Source organism: Anas platyrhynchos, chromosome 4, assembly GCF_047663525.1.
Source record: "Anas platyrhynchos isolate ZD024472 breed Pekin duck chromosome 4, IASCAAS_PekinDuck_T2T, whole genome shotgun sequence".
Classification (NCBI taxonomy): domain Eukaryota; kingdom Metazoa; phylum Chordata; class Aves; order Anseriformes; family Anatidae; genus Anas; species Anas platyrhynchos.
The window spans coordinates 58,815,574-58,836,452 of record NC_092590.1 but is presented as its reverse complement, the minus strand read 5'-3'; the positions used below and the strand labels follow the sequence as shown (position 1 = coordinate 58,836,452).

At 34.7% G+C, this 20,879-nt stretch overlaps 1 protein-coding gene across 4 annotated transcripts in view; it reads left to right on the top strand.

Annotated features, from left to right (window-relative positions):
* PCDH7 (protocadherin 7) overlaps positions 1-20,879 on the top strand; it is a 290,144-nt gene that overhangs the window by 194,623 nt on the left and 74,642 nt on the right. The window contains exon 3 of one of the 4 annotated variants that reach the window (XM_072037713.1): positions 13,296-13,332. The exons of the other annotated variants lie outside the window; for them this stretch is intronic. Coding sequence (XP_071893814.1) covers positions 13,296-13,330 — 35 coding nt within the window. The 3' untranslated portion in view covers positions 13,331-13,332. The remainder of the gene's footprint in view (positions 1-13,295; positions 13,333-20,879) is intronic. 4 annotated transcript variants of the gene reach the window in all.

Genomic DNA, 20,879 nt, shown 5'->3' with positions numbered 1-20,879 from the left:
CTTACACCCTTTAGGTGTATTTTTCTTTACTAAGAAACATTTGCATCTGATAAAATAAATTAATGTGAATAAACTGTTCATAAATTACACCTGTGATCATGTCCACATGCACTTGAGATTCCGTTTTGTATGAAATACACATGTAGGTGTATTTTATATAAACATTGCATTCCTGGTGCTAATATGTGAGATATTTTTCATCTCTAGGGTCATATTCTTTTATTACCCTTTCCTTTATTTTTCATTGCTGCCTTCAAATTCAGTATGTAAACAGTGTTCAACATGAGCAGTATTCTTATTTAGCTTCTTGCTTCATCTTCTATTAACTTGACATTCTAGCTTAACAGGGCAAATTATTGGTTCGTTTTGTAAGTCTGGCAGCAGGCTCCATTGCATTAGCCATCTAAATGATCAGAGATGTGGGCTTGCCTGTTACAGTTCATTATGTTTACAACAGTTTTTGGGGGGGCAGGCAATCAAGGTATAAAATGTCAACAAAGAATTTTTGAGAAAATGGTAGTAGAAGCTCAAAAAGAAAGAATGATTTGCCTAACAGCTTATTAGGAAAAAAAAAAAAAAAGAAAAAAAGAGCACAGTCTTATTAAAAAAGATCAGTCTAAGGAGCTTTAATTCTATATCAACATCCGTCATAAAAATTGTTAGGTATTTTCTTCCCCTATTGTCTACTAGTAAAAATCTATTTTTTGCTGTTCCTGAATATAGTTCCCTGAATATAGTGCATTCAATCAGGATTCATTTCAGATATACAAGTAACACTGTGCTATATTTCTAGCAACTGAGCCTTGCATGTGATCAGCTTGAGGGAAAAAGTCCAAATAGTAAGTGTTTACACTGGTCTTAGTTCATTGCTATATATATGATGGAGGTGCTTGAGTTTCTAGATATTAAGACCGAAATCTTATTTTTGGGAAGGAAAATAAATCTCTTTCCCTCTCTCAGGGTCTGACACTGCTATGTTATCTATGACCTTTTTTACTGCCTTGGCTTTAAACTGCGGTAATTCTCGACGAATAAACTGGCTTAGTTTTTCTAATTTTGTCTCCACAACCTGGCAGAGCTTTTGCCTCCAGATCTGTCCAGTTACCTTCTGTTGTGCCTGCTTACATAAACCAGTGATTAAAAGCATTAATGCTTTTTTTTTCTATCTTCTCATGAGTCTTTTCTTTCAAAGTCATCCTTCTCCCCCTTGCATCCCTGCACCCCCCTCCCTCCCCCCCAAATTAGATTCAGCTATTCTGTATCACTTTTATTTAGCCTTGAATCCCTCAGAATCTACAGCTAGAATATGGCAGATATTGTACTCGTATAACGTGCTGCTTCTGTCATCAGCTTGAATAACTCTTTGAAATTCCCTGCCATTTTTAGAAAGTCAATGAGCAAAATAAATAATGAAATTATTGCAGATTGTCAATAAAAGGATTTGCTCCCGGTTAATAACTGGTTTTATTTCCTAAGATAATAAACTTTTTTTTTGTTTTTGTTTTTTAAATAGAGCCTTTCTGTTTATTTATTGCTGGAAAAGCAGCAAAGCAGTTTGAATTTCATGCGATTGAGGCCCAAGGTCAGTGTGTTGTTTTTGTATGCACAATTGCTGTAGTAAAAACATGCAAATTGGGGAAACTTTTGCACTGGTAGCTATCCAATACACATGAGGAGTTTTTTGTTTGTTTGATTGCAATGGTTTGTGCAAATACATGAAGACCTTGGGCTTTCATGTCGTGAAAAAGAGATCCCAAATATCCGAATTGTGATATTAGCTGAAAGGGTTATATAATCCAAATAACATTCTGTCTGATCCAGCACAGTTCCTACCCACTGATGAAACCTGCAGCAATTCAGAAAATAACTTCCTGTCTGATAGCACAGGTAGTGCTTCTGTCTTGATACTATCCATTTCTCAAAAAATGTCTTAAACCTGAAGCCTAAAGCATACAAATGTGTATTGATATAACTCAGTGAAGGGGAAAGACAAGATAAATGCATCCACCTGTATTGTAGTCAATAATTCATTTATAATGAGCTTCACTCCAAACTGCATCTAATATAGGTCACTTGAAGCCTGTCTTGAGAACTACTACTGAATATTTCAGTGATGGTGAGTAAGCTATATTTATTCCAAGAGAAAGTTTAAAAATGAAATTTTCAGCAGAGGTCAGGATCTGTTGCATACAGTCTGTATGTGAATCTGGTAGTTACACATTTGAAAAGTGGCCATGAATTACTGTTAAATGACATCCCTGCCAAGCTGTATTTTGATGGATAAGGGATGTCTTTGCATCATCACTGTGTGTATTTGTAAATGTCTGTTTAGGTCAATAAGGTGTTATTTTATTTTAATGATAAGAAGTTATGAAGATTTGAGAAATCACCCTGGTCATGGCAGTGAGGAGAAAATACAGGCATATCCATTCCATCTGTATTAGTTTCTGTAATATTTTCTGTATGGAAATGTGCAAGTAAAGAAGGAACCCTTGGGAGCAGAGAGGAAGCGTCTGAAAAATACTTTGTGGTTCAAGCATATCTTAAAGTAACTTTTCAACCATGAAGCGGGCCATGTTAATGGAACAGTAAGTCAAGTAAAGTGACAGTTTTCCATTATTGAGCTCAATTACTACATTATATACCAGTGCATGCATAAAGATACATTGACAAATATTCTGCATAAGAAATTAATCAGCAGCAGAATAGAAGAAATATTTTGTTGAAAGACAGTGTCATTTTAAACTGATACTCTATGATTCAACATGTCATTTCACTTTTGGAAAACACTTCTTTTGCTTTTTTTTTTTTCTTTTTGAAAAGGCTTTCCGTTCTTTAGTACTGGGTGGGAAGGTGGGACCTGGTTAAGAAGTTATGTGAGGTATGCTCTTCCCTCTCTGTTTTAATTGGAGGCAGGCATGTTTCCTGGTTTCTTAATTGAGTTTCGTGTGCCAATTTGGGCACATCTGCATTGGAAACAGATGAAAAGAATTAAGAAAGTAATGCTGGATTGCAGTTTGTCATAGACTTCTTGCAGGGTATCGTTCTTAATTCTCCCTCACCCTCTTCTGCCAGTAGAATCTAGCCCTAATTAGATATCATGGATAGATACAGAGCTATGTGAGGTGAGTAAAATGAGATGAATGAGACACCTTGCAGAATAGGTCATTCCAAAGCCATAAGAAAAATGAGTCCTACTTCGTAGGCAAAAAGGCTTGGATAAAAATTGTGTATTACGAGGGATGTTATTACCAGAGACTCTGGAAGCAGTAGGAAGAAGGAGCTTGTTAAAGCAAGTATGCCACATGTTCTACATTTCATCTATTTGTCATTAATTCTTCACTTTGTGTAAGCTAAGCTACTTCTGATAGAGTGGAGGTGGTGTGTCAGGGGGTTTGTGGGGGATTATGTTAGCATTTTTACCTTCTTATGGACAGTTTTATTTCCTCTGTTTGCCACTGAATACCCTAAGTATTTCCAAAAATGAGCGAAGTGGTTTTTCTGCCAGTGCTCTCTCTAGTGTGAGAGAAATGTATGGGGACTGTTGATCACAGCTGTGTTAGACTATGTTTTCAGGCGTGTTTACTTGCACTTTAGAAATGTATTCCTGTAGTAGTGGGTGGGAGCTGGATTCCCACCAATTGCATGGAAATACCAATTGCGTGCAATCTCAATCCATCTAATTGTATGGAAATAAACTGGGAATTTTAGGGAATGTAGAACTTCTCAGCAGAGACCAGATAGTTTTGGTTTTGTATTTTCACGTTGCTGCTTCCAAAAAAAAACAGTTTAAAAAAAAAAAAAAGACAAAAAGAACACAACTGATACTGTTAACAAAGGATGTTTTACAGTAGGTTTATTTTGTCACTTATTTGAAATAAAAAGGGAAATAATAGTTTGAGCACCTACAGGATACAACAGCAATATCTACAGTTTCCATTGAGTTCTTTACAGTACCCAAATGATCTGCAATCCACACAGAGAGCAGACGATTTTCTCCACCCCCATACTTGAAATGTAGATGGAAGGGAAGCTTTCTATGTCTTTTTTTCTTATACCTTTGTTTTAGGTTAATTCTATTCATGGTATAACCTAATTTGCATGAAGAACAGTTTTCCCTGAATCTATGAGTTGCATGGGAAAATGGATATTATTCATGCAAGTGGAGCTTAAACCTCCTGAGACTGAAAAATGTTTCAGTGCAACAAATAATACTTAACATGAGCACTTGAAGTCAATGGGAATTGGGAGTACTATGCTCCATTTAGAATGAGAATACTGTTTCACAGTACTAGGACCTCATTTTATTTGTGTACACCAGAAGAAAGAAAAGTAGCTTGTGTCTTCATCTGGCATAGCCTAACAGTTCTTGGATGGACTTTTAAATCTCTTTGCTGCTTCATTATAATGAAGGGTGGGGCAGTTAAAAATGAAATGCTCTTCTAATTTAAAAATGTCACTGTGGTGTGTCATATAGGACACCTCTCCCCTCACCCCCCCTCCAATCCATGTTTTGTATTCTACAAGTGGGAAATGAGATTGCCATCGCTTCTCAGAGCACCCATTTGGAAGTGTTTCAGATTCAGAGAAAGGTTAGACCATGACTTTTTTCGCCCCCTTGATTTACTTAGCACAGCAAAAAGTATTTTAAATATATACTTATAAATAGATGGATATACATGAGTTCTTGGTTGTTTTTAAACTTGTACTTCACACTACCTACTTGAGATTTCTTCAGATAAGTCAATTTCTATCTGGTTTTAGAATGTGAATTACTTCTGAACCATGAAACATAAGTTCTGACTTTATATATTCATATATATATATGTATGCATTGTTTCAAAGCAGAAATAACTGCTGCTGTTGACCAACTAACTGGGGTGAGAAGTTTCCCTTTTTATCTGTCCTTAAGAGTTACAAATTATGAATTATTTTGTATATATATTTAATGCTTAGGAGTACTCGAACTGTGATCAGATCTACGTTATATTATGCACTATCTACATTATTTAAATTAATGAAAATATTAATTAGTAATACTTCTCATAACATGATACATGATAAATAGTCCTTGTTCATGTGGAATTATTATGTCTTATGGTAATGATTCAGTGAAGCTGCTTGAGACTGTAAGTATCCAAATCTGATCTTAAAGTGAATTTTTCATTTGAATAGAGAGGTATAAGCTCCCAAACTTCACTCACCCAGCAAATCTTGTGGTTGCCTGGTTTACAGGTATGCAGACCGAGGGAGACAGTCCTTGGCTATGACTCACTTTATTTTTGTTGGCTTTGGAGTATTTAGAGGAAAAAGTCAAAGTGCAAAACAGCAGCTGGGGATAATGTAAATTTTCAGCACTGTTAAAAGGAGAAAAGAGATGGCAGGTATTAGGAGAAAGGTTATAGCCTTCTTAGTCTCCAACTCTGTATTGTTCTCTCTGCTCCCTCACATACCAAGTAATTCCATGAGTGCATAAATGAAAGTTGTCGTATCTTGATCTGGCAATTTATTAAGACAAAAATAAAACAATCTGGAAAAAAAAAAAAAAAAGAAAAATTAACACTAATTGTATATGTATAAACATCTTGATGTACACTAGTGTTGTATTTTCCATTAGTAACGTGGTATTAAAAGTGTGTAAGAACTTTCTTTTCTTTTGCAATAATATGGCTGATTATTTTATGCTCATTCTGTATGTGGCTATTGAGGCATATGTGTCAGTCTGTCTATGAAGAGTAGTAGTTTTTGTTGAGAAGTGTTCGTGTGCTGCTTAAGTGGAGTAAATTTGTTCTGACTTTTGTCTGTGTGTCACTTCTAGCAAATCAGGATATAATATAACTATATAAATTAACTAATTCTTATTTAGATAAATGAGAATACACAAAAGCTATTATTAATTTACATGTTATGAGGAGAAAGTGCTTAGGGAAAACTGCTCTGGTTTTGTTTATGTTGCTCAACTGAAATAGCAAAAAATGTTCTCTGATCTTGAAACCTGCTTAGGGAGGTGTAATATGTTGGTTTTTGTGTGTGTGTGTGTTTTTTCACATCATTGTGTTTTTGGTTTTTTTTTTGTTTCAATCAGAACAAAACTTTTTAAAAAGTCTTATACCACTTATTTTAAGTGATAAATCTTCGTATGTATTTTGATTTGGAAGGGATGCTATAATAAATAAAACTTTTCCCTTGGAAAAAAAAAATACATGGCAATGAAAGATTGATAGTTCTTCTAATTTACTTATCTTAATAGAAATTGTGTGAAGACCTCTAGAAAAGACTTATTCTACCAGGGCAAGAGCTATGATGCATGTCTTATGTTTTAAGAACTACACTACAGGAAATAGAAAAAATATTTTAATGAAAATCTGTAAGAGTAAATTAAATCCAGAGATAAAGAGGTTAAATTTCATTAACAGAAATTATTTACTTGTCTATTTACAATAATATAAGTTTACACGCAATGTTCACAAAATGTTTTTGTTTCCAAAACGCATCTGAGCACTAACAATAAGTGAATATATTTCACCAAGGCTTCCAAATCAGGCTTTGTTTTGAGATTTGAAATGAAATCAAACTGAAAATTTTTGTGAAGGAAAATCATTATGGCTTTCTTTCACGTATCAAAGCATTTGAAGTGTTTTTCCCTTTTGTAGCAATTTTGTTTTGAAAAGGATAAGAGTTGTGTTATATGAAAAGGGTTGTAGAACAATGAAAAGTTTTAACAATAAACACTGCAACAAGAAACAGATGGCTTTAATCTGTCTTCCCAGAAATAAATAAGACATATTCAAACCTGTGAAATCTATCACTTACACTTTTTAAAATGAAATCTGAGTGAATTGACCTAACAACTCTTAACAAATTTTAACAAGTAGTTGTTACTGCTTCTCTTGTATAAAATTTGCTGATTCATTAACTTATGTATCTTATAGTTTGGTGCTGATGTTCCTGGTCTGTACTATAACATGGCACAGTATGGTGGGTTCCACTTTCCCAACCATCGCAGAAGAAGACCTGAGTTTATAGAAGGTGCCTGTTTTGACCTGTATGCAAATGACACAGTGGCAGATGGATTGGAACCTGTTGTGCCCTGTTGTGTAATGTTGAACACGCAGAAAATCCTAAACATAATGCAGTAGTTCACAAATACTTCAAATCAAATTCACTTAACAATGCACTTGATCTTAAATCACTGATCTTAAATCACTGATGGAACTAATGATTTCTAAAACTTTTGTCATGCTTGTGAAGCTTGCTGATCAAGGTCCGTTGTCATTAGCATTCGTAGTTTGCATATTGACACTGTTGATTATGCCATTCATTAGATCAGAAAGGAGACTTTGTGAACTTCCCTAGACTTTGAATTAGATTTTTCATCCCCAAATCATTTCAGAAATAGAAACGAAGTAAATGAGAATATATACTCCTGTAAAGCAGGGAGCTTATTATTATCTTCATTAACAACAACAACAAAGATCATAGGACAGCAATCTGGAAGTAGTATTTGCTGTGTTCTGTACTGTAAACCCCACTGTTTGTGGTGAAGTCAATTAAGATAATGTCAGAGTAAATTAGCCTAAGGATTTGTAAGTCTTAGCTGGCATTCATATAACTGATGTTTTGCTGCCATTTCTATAAAAGAAAAAATGCTCACTTACAGTTGTCATCTAGCAAGGGTTACAACTATGCTACAGCCCAAACCATCTTTAAGAAATGATGTGAAAAATTGTTTCTTGCCATTATACTAATAGAAGGAAATCATGCATTTTATTTGTACATTTTGGTGAACTGGAGTTCACTAAGAATTACACTACCTTTATGTTTTATCTGCATAGTTCTTAGCACATTATTTATTTATTTATTTTTAATATAATTGTTTCAGACAGAAAGATTAGTGGGTTTTGCTTAGGAGCCCTAGATCCCATTCTTTGTTTCAATGTATACTTGATTTAATAATAATAAAAATATAAATTATATCTTTAGTCTTTGTTGCCAGGTGAGAGTCCAAAGAGGTCTTAAAGTTAGGCCCCAGGTTTGTTTCTCCTGTTTTTCCTAATGATTTTGTTTTCCCTGGAAATCACAGATGTATGAGCAGAGAGAATTTGTACGAATTGTGTCAGTAGAGTCTTGTAGTCAAGTTAGCATCTCTCCAGATCTGTAGAAGATCTTGACTAACTGAAATGTTGTTTCAAAACTGCAAAGTGGAAATAATCTGCAGTCTGCTGAAATTAAATGTAGTGTTCATAAAATCTTCTGTGCTACTTTCCAAGTGCATATTACAAGTTTTTATTGGGAGAGCTATTAATAGCTAAAATTCATATACAACAAGAGAATTATAAAGAAATTGTAAGTCATAGCCTTGATTTATTTCTGAAGGTGACAAGTGTGTGTGACTTGAAGTAATATCAGATAATCCTTCCTCTAAACCAAATTTTTGTGAAATTAATTTTAAAATTTTGTCATTAAATCTTGCTCTGTATTGTTGGCAGTGTAGGTATTGTACTGAAGTATTTTAAGTTGTGTTTCTCTAATCTTTCATGGATGGAGGAAAAACTGCAGAAAAAATGAGGATCATAATCTCAGCTTTGACACTTCATGCTTTTGGAGTCACTTTTACAGTGAGAAATTAATGGAGATATTAGTGTCTGAACATTCTGTCCCCCGTTAAAGGACTTTTTCTAGAGCAGCAGCATCGTATTTTTTTTTTCTTGCTAAATGGTTGTGTCAAACCATGCCTAAACAACATAAAACGTAATCTTAAATGATACTTAAATAAGAAATACTGTAGCACAAAAAGTTGCTAGTTATGCTCTTGTTCACTTGTTTCTCCTTTAGTGTAGCATTCTGATGGAATATCAGATACAGCTGAAGTTAGTTGAAACTGTTTCTCAGGAAAACACATGTTTTTTTACAGTCAAGGAATGCCTTTTTACCCTGGTAGCAGTTGCTCTTTTGTTTCTATCAAGTTCTACTGGAGGACTAGCTCTAGTAAGCTTGTGATCCAGCGGGGCATGAAGAATCTTCATAGCAGATTAGCTATTGTAGTTCACTGACCACAACTGTCACCCAAAGGAAATTGTTTAACACAGTGTAAATATTTGGTGTGCTCTCCATATAGCTGAGTGATTCTTTGTCTGTACATAACCTTATTTTTTTATTTACTTTTTATTCACAGTGAACTACTCCTTTTAAAAAAAAATCAAAAAATAAAAAGAAGTTTTCACCCAGTGGTGATTATGGTGATTAAAGTCTCATCAGATGTGTTTGGGGCTGTGCAAATGCATCCTGGTAATTGTCAATTCTTAGCAACAGTGCAAATGTAGTACAGATATGTAATGCCATAATTTTCATACTAAGTCCTTAAGGATATATATATATTTTTATCCCTGAGACTTAAGGTTTATCTGTATATGGTGACGCTATATCAGCTACATCTGCTAAGCATATTTGGTTGTGTCATCCCCTCCCCGCCCCCCCCAGTGGTACAATCTGAAGAAAACTTCACTGACTTCATTCCATATGTGTATTGTTACTCTAATGCTTCCTGGGTAACCACAGGAATTGAATAAAGAGAATCAAAGAAACTCAAGAATAGCTGCAGCAATTCTGATCTCATTTTAAAATGATTTTGCAATTACTGTTCAAGAATAAGTCATGCAGCACTATTGGTTTTCTACTGCTGTGAGGCACTCTGATGCTGTTGTTTTGATGTGAATTTAGATTGTTCATGCAGTGCCGGAGCACTCAGAGGAGTGACTGAAGCTGTGATATGGAGAGCTCTGAAGTATTGGCATGGCTAACATCATAGCACCCTTTCTAGATCACACTTTGCATGACTGCAAACCACACTAGGTTTGGAGTTGATGATACTATTCTAAAGTTGTTCGCCCCTTGTCAATCTTGTTTCTCTGAGGAGAGCTGAGATGTGTCATACAGCAGTTTCTTGAAGCACTAGATCCCAAGTGGGGATTGCAGTTTGAATGAAAGGTTTGCACTGTGCTGGAAGTCTCATGTATCTCTCTCCACTAGGCATGGGAAAGAGCATTCTCATTTATTTAAATACAAAGGAAGTCCCCCACAGCTCCCGTATTTTAACTGTGCACATAGCTAACCTTGGAAATGGCCCTGTGTTGTGAACCTCTTGGTTTTGCAGCCCATCCCTCACCCACCCCTGTATGCATTACAACCAGTAAAACAAAGACTTCTACTTCCGTTGGCCAATCATAAACAGATTTATATTTTTTTCTTCGTCTTCTTTTAATTAGCATGTTAGAGCTAGATAATGAGATAAGTAAAAATATTTCATATAATATGTGAAGGACTTTCATGTGTTGAACTCAAACTAATTTTAAATTTCAGCATTTTTTTTTCTTTACATCATTAAAGAACAAAACATAAATTGGTCTTTTTTTTTTAGGAAAGGGGGGAACAACAAAAAGCAACAATCAAAAACCAACAACCCACTCTTGAATGAAGCAAGGACTTGATTTTACTATAAAGGGCTTCTTATGATCTGATCTATTTAGTCTATGTGAAAAGGCTCAGATGCTTTTATTGCACTGTTGAACATTTTGTCAGCTTTTCTTTCCAAGGCAATTGTTTCCCCTCCCCTGTTCCCTCAAACTTCCAACCCTTGCCCCTAGAAACAATTTTAAACACTTTTTTTAGAAAACCATGCCTTGCCTTTTTTTTTTTTTTTTTTTTTTTCACCCATTTTCATGCTTCTATCAGTCATACTTGAAAAGTTGTATCTCCTCCCTTTCCCTAATCTGGTATTCAGCTTATCTTCTGTAGGGATGAGTTAAGCAGTGGGTCTCATAGAACGGTGAAGAATCCATCCCTGAGAACTGCACTTCCCTATTTTTGTAGAAGCAAACTATTAAGTTCTATGATTCTGTTTTCAGTGTCTAAATTTGTGTCAAGTGTTTCATTACCAGAATGTGAATGTGAGGGCTAAAGGAAATTGATCTTGCCATTAATTTAGTTGCTCCTTAAAAACTGAAATGAGGATTGTAGTAAATTCTTGATGCAGTCTTCAACTTGCAGTTCTGAACTTGTGAGTTTATATGTCTTTGTTATTCCAAAAATATTACTAGCAAGAGCTATTAATGTTTTCTCAATCCTTGGAGACTGGGAAACTGACCACATTAGTAATGTGGTCCTGTCAATATATAAAAGGAAAGCATGAAAGAAGTGAAATTTTCAGGTTTTCTGTGCTATTAATTCATGTTTATTTAGCACAGAAAATGATTAATTTGTGTATTCAGTAACTTCTAGTGTTTTTTTAGTTTGTTTTTTTTTTGTTTGTTTGTTTGTTTGTTTGTTTTTTTCCATATAATTTCCTGATGAACTATTATTCAAAATACAGGTAAAATGACCTGTAAAAATATAAAAATAAAATGACCTGATTTCACATATGTCACATTACCATTACGTTGCTTTTCAGAGTTCAGGGAATTTAATTCCACCTGGAGGTAAACAATGCCAGTGGCAGACATTGTGAACCTCATTCATCCTATATGCAATTCTTTTGAAATGTATGAATTATACCACAAGGAACCCAATGCCTTGAAGGTATTTCTTAGTAAAATATATTTTAGGAGCAGTTTTTCCGGTACAACAAAATACTATGATGTAAAATATACCTTACATTTATATATATTAATCCTGATGTGGATAATATAGGAATATTCTGTTTTCTTAGAACACAAAGTACTATTTTTTTCCTGAAATATAGCTTTCTTTTTTCCATTTTGTCATTGCTAGCCTACTAGAAAGATAACATTCTGACATTAGAAGATGATAACTAAAATAGTTTTAAACTATCTTTTTTAACAGCATTAATAACTAAAATAGCACGGATGCACTCATGGTTTTACGTGCTATGCTCAGAACATAGGTTCACCTAGATGCTTTTCTGCCTGAGAGCCTTTACTCAGATGCCATCTTACCACTGGATGAATTCTTCAGTTTTGTCTTTGCTGCATGAAGTAAACAACTGTTCATTGCATGCAACCATTTGTGCTGTCAGGACCGCTTGATTTAATTGTATCATGCTGTGCAGATTTTGTATACTTAGCTGTTGGCTAAGACTACACCAGGTACTGACTTTCAAAGAATTTTTAAGTGTAAAACTGTCATCTTACTCATTTTTTGGGTAATGGAAATGTTACTGGAGTTTAATATCTTCTTAGATAGACAAGTGTAATGTATCAGTTTCAAACATCTTGAAAAAACAGAAGTTAGTGTAACCTTCAATATGTCTCATGCAAGCATTCCTTAAGTCTGGATAAGAAAAGTTTGATACAAGACATTGTTTATGTTATTGCTAAGTGATGGTGTTAAAAATACCAAGCTTTCCTCATAGGTGATGTTGCATGTGCTTTTACATAAAGACCTTGCATACTCTTAGAGGAAACCATTTTCTTTCAGAAACCAAAGGTGATCAATAAAGATGGATTAATATGACTGAAAATCCCATTCTGACTCATATTAAGGAGTTAAGATGCATTGTAACACTTTATAAATCAATCTGTTAAAATTGACCGGAGCCAGCAGTCCCTTCAGGCTACTGTGTGGCCATGCTTACGTAAGGCTGAAAAGATTAAGTCTGCCTTTAATTGACTTGTGAAGCCAAGACCTATAAAACTTTAACATTGTACACTTAGCAGTTTGTTTTAATGATCTGTGAATGGAATTGTTATTGTAGATTACCTTGCCTAAACCACACTTTTGCTGTCTGTAAAGGAAGTTGGAAGACAAATCTTGGTGAGTTTCCTATTCTAGCCTCCTCTTTCCCTTTCAAAAATTATATCTGAAAGAAATGAGCAGCAATTAATACACAGAAAGCGATTACCTGGTTAGGAGAAAGTACTGACACCAGCAGATGGTTCTGTTTACAGCCTCACACTGATCAGTTACTGGAGAAGTAGATAGCAAGAACAGAGGCAGAATACAATCTGGTTCTATAACAGATAGGCTTGCCCGTTAGTGATGCCTGGCTATGAGACTTAAAATGTACTCTACCAGCTCATCTGGCCCAGTGCAATAGGTACAAAACTGCAAATGTTGAGGATGCCACTCAAGTGCTTATTGGTACAATAATGTTTGTTGTCAGTTTGTAAGCTCTTTATAATTCTACTTGCTTTTTACTTACTAATAAGCAATGAGATGGTATAGTCAAAGACAGACATGACATCCTCAACATCTCAATCCAGAATGCTCAGCTTAAATCCCTCACCCATTGCTTTTATGTAAAAGTTAATATTTTATCTTGTGCTTTTCCCTCCATCCAGCTTGGTTTTCCCAGGCATCTGCCTTAAGGATGTGAAGGTAATGTGTGCCTGCATGTTTTTCACATGTAGCCACCTGCATTCAAAGTAACTACTTGTAAGTGTGTATGTGTATGTATTTGTATGTGTACACATATGCATATATGCACCCACGTTATGTAAATACTTATGCTCCATTAAGAGTTTTGAAGTCTTTGAGGATTATTCCAAACTACAGAATATGACAGGAAAAACATAGCAAAATGCTCATCTTCAGAAAATTCATTTTTAATAAAGTCGCAAATAGATTTAGATATATGTCTGTCTGTGCATGCTTACTGTTAAGGTATGATAATGTGACTTCCTACTGTCACATTCTACTGATCAGTGATTTTTTTTTTAAATTGAAAATGGAAATATATAAGTCCATAAATACATTGTTTTTGTCCTCTTGAATATAAGAGCCTTGGAAATTAACTTCTCTTTCTGTATGTTTGTTCACTAGAGAGTTATTTTTCTGCTACTATATAAAACTAATTTTGCTAACTTTTATAAACAATATAAAAAACTTGCTTGTTTCTTAACATAGCAGGTGGCATGGTTTGAAACTGTTTTGGAAACAAAAAGAGTAAAATAGAAGAAAAGATACATTTTATAATTTTTAAATTGTTTTGAAATGCTTGGCATCATTTCAGATGATAATCTTATTTTTCATTGTTTCTTTGCTGTTAGAAACTTGCAAAATGGCCTTAAGTCAAGGAACTTATGTGTATTATGATCTGAAAGGAGATGGAAGAATTCAAATGAGTTTAATCACTGTAGGGGAAAAATCGTCTTCTTTCCTCCCTTGATTTTTCTTCTTACAACATATGCAACAGATGGCAAGATTTAACAAATAAAACTATGATCTATATGTTGACTTTTTATGAATTAGTTATGCCTGATTATTGCTCAATTTCCATGTAATTGTGCTCTAGTTAAGGTCTTCTAATGCCTATGCAAGCACAATTTATCAGTGGATGTTGCTTAATGTGGATGGGGACACTTACCTAGAGTGAATCTCCTGGGCTGTTCTGATGGTGCAATGATACTCGCATAGCAGGCAACTTATGCTTTCACTGACCTTGGCAGTTTTGTAGAGATAACTCTGCTTCCACGAGAGTGAAGTTGGTATTAAACAATGTCTTGAATCCATTAGGAATGACTGTGCTTGCCTTAGCCATCTGGAATGTGTATTTGTTTGTACATGTTTTACTGGCCTAGTACAAGAAAACAGAAATTAGAGCAGAGCCCTCTCCATTGTAGGCTACTTTTTGTCTCTTCTCACGTACAATATTTTCAGCTATTGATGAGTTCTGTTAGTTGTCTGTGATATTATTCTGAGATTCTGGTTCTGCTCATTCTTTGTTGTTGTTTTTCACTGGGTTCTGAAAGTTTCAACCATATTTTAAGGTCATATACTGAACTGTGTTCTATTTCTTGGGCAGTTTCTATTCAAATCACTCCCTAGCCCTCTGGTTCAGTGAGAAAATTTGAAAAAAAAAACAGGTGCAGTTCAACAGCACCTAGCAATGCAGTAACATTTTGTCAGTAGGAATGCTGTACATTGTGTGAGGGGCAGGATTTGCTCTGTCAGTATGCTTCACATGCCCTCTTGGTTAACTGACGTGGGAAATGCAGAAGCTTCTTTCACTGAAACTGACTCTACCACAGGCTATTAACCTCAGAAAGTAAAGAGGATCCCTAGACATGGCTATTACTTCATAGTGGCTACTTTGACATGATCGAATTTGAAAACTAATTTAAAGTAAGAATCATGGTATGCATTTAAAAAAAATACTAAAAGGAGGAAGATTTTTTTTTATCAGTCATTCTGGTATTTGGGAAATTTGAGTGTGTTTTAAAGTCACTTGAGACCTAATTATTACAAAAACACCTTTTCTGCATCAGTTTTTCTGATATGAGTATAATCTTCTAAGTGATGAGGTCTTTCCTAGCCTTTCCTACTACTTTCAAACTACATGAATGATATAAGATGGTGGGAGTTAGATAAAGCTTCAAGGTGTTCATTAAAATGTTGAATTTTCAGAAGTAGAAGGTAAATATTTAATGCCAATAGAAGTGCAAAACCAGACTGACTAGCTACCAAATTAGTTATCCTGAAAAATATACTCAATATGCAGCACCTTCAATAAATGTTAGTAAAAGAGTAAAAATGGAAACCTATCTTGAGAGTTAATTTGCAATGCCAGAAATGGTTTGTGCCCTACTATCTATGTGGTTGGATAGAAAGTTGAAGAACTTGTGGATTTAATGGTCTTCCAGTCACGGTTTAACAGAACAGTGAATGGAAGAAGCCTATTTCATTTTCTGCTGGCTTCTACTGTATGACTATATCCCATATGGCTATACCTTTCCTCTTCAACACTGTAACTGAATTGTTATCAATTCAAAAGCATACTATATTTTAAATATAACTACGATATACTAACAACTATTTGTAATAAAATCATTCATTGGGAAGGATGAGAACATATTTATTTTCCATAAACTGTTTTCCAGATATGGATAGCCTCCTACTGTCAATGCATTCTTGCACTGCATAGACAGAATGAGTTGAGATACATAGCCTGTATGGTACATACAGCTTGTACTCTGTTTCCAGAATGGAGAAAGTACTGTAACGCTGAACGTATTGAGAAAATTTATATATGTAGTATGGGAAATACTAGTCTTTACTACTTCCTTTTAGCCTCATGTGCAGTGGAGGATTCTTAGAAGTGGCAATCATTACAGTGTAAAATTCCAAAAGCATATGGTTAATATTTAATACCAGCAAAGTAAGGAAAATAGGATTAAAGCCATCAGGTAGCATCTAAGTTTCAATTTAGTTTATTGTGAAAATTCAGTGTTTTTTTTTTGTTGTTGTTGTTTGTTTGTTTGTTTTGTTTTGTTTTGTTAGTGAAAATGTGATAGAGGTTAAATGAGCTTAGTATATAGACAAATCATGGAAAAATAGAACTGGTTTAGAAGATCAGTTTTAGCAACTTTCATAATTAGATTTTATCATGAGTGTATTTGATTTTGATATGGGAAATTACACATAGTCACACAAGCTTTTTTTTCTCAAGGTGATTCAAAATAAAAAAGCTACAACTTAGATATTTTCTTTGCTTTTTTCTTCCTTGCAAAGGTTATTCTCCCAGTCGTGGCTAATTGTCTCCATTCTTACATCCTCACCCTCACTCTAGCTAAACTGAGAAGAGAGGGGAGCTGGTGCTCCACTAGGCTATAACAGTATTCCTTAGTTGGGGCAGCAGTTCCAGATGAATTTGCATTGGCCTTCGTTCTGTACAAGCTTCTGGATCAGCATATTATCTGTGGATTTACTAGGATACTGGAGTCTTTACCTTACCAGAGAAAACATAGCAGTTGCTCAAATGCATAAGCCACTGCTTTGTATTGTTCTATCTGGAGCTAGTTTCATCCATGGAGGCAAAATACTGTTCACCCTATATATTTGTGGTTCTGCAAAAGGTACAATTTTTGTTTAAGGCTTTTATTCTTTTATTATTTATTTTTAATTAGAAGAAAACTCTTCACCTTATTCTGGAATGTTATAATTTTCAATTACCTGCCAGATAACATTGTACAAGTATGAATTGACACTACCTACAGCATCTTTATGCTGTTAAGTCAAAAGAGTATTGTTTGCAGAGCTAGCAGCTTCATAAAACACATTGCCATTAGAAGTCTTTGAGATACTAAAGAAAGTTGTCTCCAACAGCTTCATTTACAAGATCAACCTGATGTTATATAGCTTTCAATAAATCCTATAAAAACATTTATATAGAGAGGAAAAGTTTCTTGAAATATACTACTTTTACCTATTCCAAGCACTTATCTTATATATGCAATAGCACAGCAGTAAAATGCTTGGGAACAGTTCTGCTGATTCCAATTATTTATGGCTCAGCATCAGTGACTTGGAAGCTAATTTGTTCAATAATGAACTCTCACTGTTGCTGAAATAGATAACAAAATGGTATTACAATATTCAAGAGCAGCTACTAGTTTCAGTGTTTGAGGAAGTTGCTGTGAATAGTAGTTGTCTCCAACATTATTTAGACTGATGAATATTAAATATGGCTTGATCTTAGAGCACTGGAACACAAGATCTGACAGGTTAAAATGCATTCCACACAGCTGAAGACTAATGGAGGTTAGGGGGTTTGTGTGCTGCAATTTTCTTCACAACTGTAATGTAGTAGTCAAGCTGCAAATAGTATGACTCTTAAAACAAATTGCTTGTGTGAGTAATATTGGAATAGCACACAAACAAGCTTAGGAAACACCCTTTTTTCTTCGTGTAGCTAAGCACTGAGCAAAAGGTTGTGGACAGATCCATTCAAGTTCTTAATGAAATATTATTTAAAAAGATAAAATCTATCATTCTTTATTGTTAAATATTTTTTTCCCTCAGAGAAGAAAATTAGTAGCATGCTTGTCTTTGTGAAGATCTCTGTACTAAACTTAGTGCTGCTGTAATTTCACACTTTAATAACTTACTTTCTTCTGTATCTTTTAATAAATATAACTGATGTGCACATGTATTTTAGAAAAAGAATCTAAAACTTATGTTACAGTTACAAAGGTTCAAGGTATAGCCTATTGCTGTGAGCCTATTGCCTATCTTAAAGTCAATTCTTTATTTGTGGGTGGATTATCCAGTCTGTAGAGTAACTGTGCTGCAGAGGCAGTGACATAGAGCTGTTCTTGTTTTACAAGGTTGATTAGGTCAGGTTAAGTATTGAACAAATGCAGACATCCTGCTCTCAATATCAAATCAAGTCAGTATGTTCTTAGTGCTTTAGCATGCCATGAGAACTGGGCTAATAAAATCTGCAAACCTGCAAATTTGCTTGATTAATCTTAGCCATTTGATGGTTGTACCTGATGATCTTTAAGGTCTTTTCCTACCAAATGATTTTAAGATTCTTTGATTTCTACTGAATAACATAATTTAGGTCTATTTTGATAGAGTGCACAAACACTTGAATGCTTTTACCAGAGTCTCTCCGGTTATATCTAATCTAAATCTTTGTTTTTGAGCTGAAAATGCTAAAGGCAAGTGGGTTTTATGCAAAAGCTTTTGGTTTTCTTTCCTTCTGTCTTGCTAATCAGTTTCCATACTCTCAGGGGTATTCAAGTTCTTTAGTACCCAATTAATGATGTTGTGACCTGGTAGTTGTTATTGCTGATGTTTGTATGTTGAATTTAAATGTCCATATATAACCATGTCGACGAGTTGTCTTTAAATGTTACACTTTAGGAATAATAAAGGGAAAGGGGAGATACTCTGTATTTAGGAGCATTTATTTAGGAGCATGTATTTGAACATTGTGGACCGGATATACAAAAGGACTATGATGTAGAAACATTTGAGATAACTTATCAATTAATCATCTCAGACCACGATGCAATGTATAACATAGACACATAAGAATGAGTTCTGCAAAAACAGTCAGTCAGTTATTGAACTAAGTAAGAAATTCAAAAGAGATTAATGAGACTTTAATCTCAAACTCCTACAGGAGCCTGAATGCCTGAGCTACAAGGAGCAAATGCTTCTGTTAAGAGCTGCAGGTATAGTCCCTTTTCAGGATGTTAAGCTGTGTTAGTATTAGAGTTCCTTCTCACAACAAAACACAGCTAAAATCATGTTGTAATTTTTAGTAGTTGAAGTGTTATGCTATAGCTGTGTGGGTTTCTGGGCATTGCCATTGGCACTCTTTATGTGCAAGGTAAATAGTGTCTCATATTTCCACAATGCTTGTTCGTCTACCAAGGTCTCTATGCAAATAAAGGGTTTTCAGGTTAGTGAAGACCATAGTCCTGAAAATGCCATTGTAAATAAAAATTCCCAGTGCACCTCAGAAATTGCATGCAAGGATATAAGCAGTTGTGGTATACATGACTGCATATGGTATGCTATTTCTGTTCATATATGTAAGAAAATAAGTGGTGGACATGGAAATACCAAGGATTATCTTTTTTACTCTTTCTCTTAGATCCCTTTAAAATCAGAAATCTTTTCTGTAATTCATAAAAATCAGGTAATCTTCAACAGTTGTTTCCTTGGCTCCTAAATGAAAGTTGAATCATCGATGTGTAAAAATCAACAACTCTTTCTTTTTCATCTTGACTATGTAGTGCTTAGTCTTACCATACTAACATTTGTGAGTAGAATTCTCTCTTGCTCATCCAGGTGTGCCAAAAAACGTGTTTGGAAAAATTGTATTCTTTAGTAGTTGTGTTACAAATAAGGGGAATGGCAATGCTTTGTAATGAAGTGTGTGTTTCATTTAACATATTTCTTTAGAACGGAACTTCAATGCCAACTGTGAAAATAGCACTGAACAAGCAAGGTGTGTTTTTTGTTTTTTTTTCTGGAAGTTGTTTTGTCACAGTAGCTTACTAACATAAATTCTGTTTTGAATCCAATACTGCCCATAGTCACAGAAATTAAATTGTCAGGGTTTTCTCAGTATGGAACTAGATTTAGATCTCTGTTGAACTGGTTCCAGAAATGCAGCTTGAAGTGACTAAATTTTAACAAGATTTGTGCCTACTGAAGTTCTTGGAAAAAAGATTTTCCCAAGATTTTCACAGGAAAATTTCTTTAGGAGTAGCTAGCTAATGTTTTGGGAGTTCCTGCTTCAGTACTGCTAGTTTCTTTAGAGATAAGTAAGCACTTGCTTTCTGAAAATTGTTTTTCCTCATGCACTGTAATACAGATATCTCTTTGGATAAAACTTGGAGAATGGTATGCTCTGTGTATTTAATGGTGAGGGTATCATTCTTTTAGGAAAAAAAAAAAAAAAGAAATCTAAAAACTCTGACTGGGTTACATTTCTTTCCAGAGATTTTCCTATCAATGTTGTTATTTAGAATAGATTACAAGTTACCTATAGACCAATAGCTTCAAAGCTGCAAAAGCAATTTTTAGGTAGGAAAGAAGTATCTCAGAAAATATTGAACAACAGTGCCTCTAAGAGGATTCACATGCAATAGTTTTCCCCCAAAATGCATAGGCACTGGGAGCAAATGCTTTATTTACTATGCAGTGTCCCTTTGTCCTATTCATTCATGTCAAAAATGCACGAGATTTTTTGACTAATAACCTACAAAATCATCTCCTTTGCCAATAGCAGTGGTAGATTCAGGGGAAAAAAATGTGCTTCTGTTTGTTTATTTGGGAGGATGTTCATTAATCAGTCTGGCTATTGCAAAGACCTTTAAATAATGGAAGTGACCAGAATACAAAACTGTGAGTACCTTTGCCATGGTGTACCAGTGTACTCATACCAAAATATTTCTCAGAATTTCTTCCCCTACTTCCGGATTTCTGTTTCCTTAATTGAAGGAGCACAGTGATGCTTACTGTGTCAAAATCCAGTCACTACCAATTACGTGGTTGCAAATCCTAACTCAGTAAGTGAATATCAAACTATTTTGGGGATACTGTAGGCACACAATCCTTTCATGTAGAGAATCACGAGAATGATTCTGAGAGACTTGTGCTGACTAAATTTGCTATTAACCTGG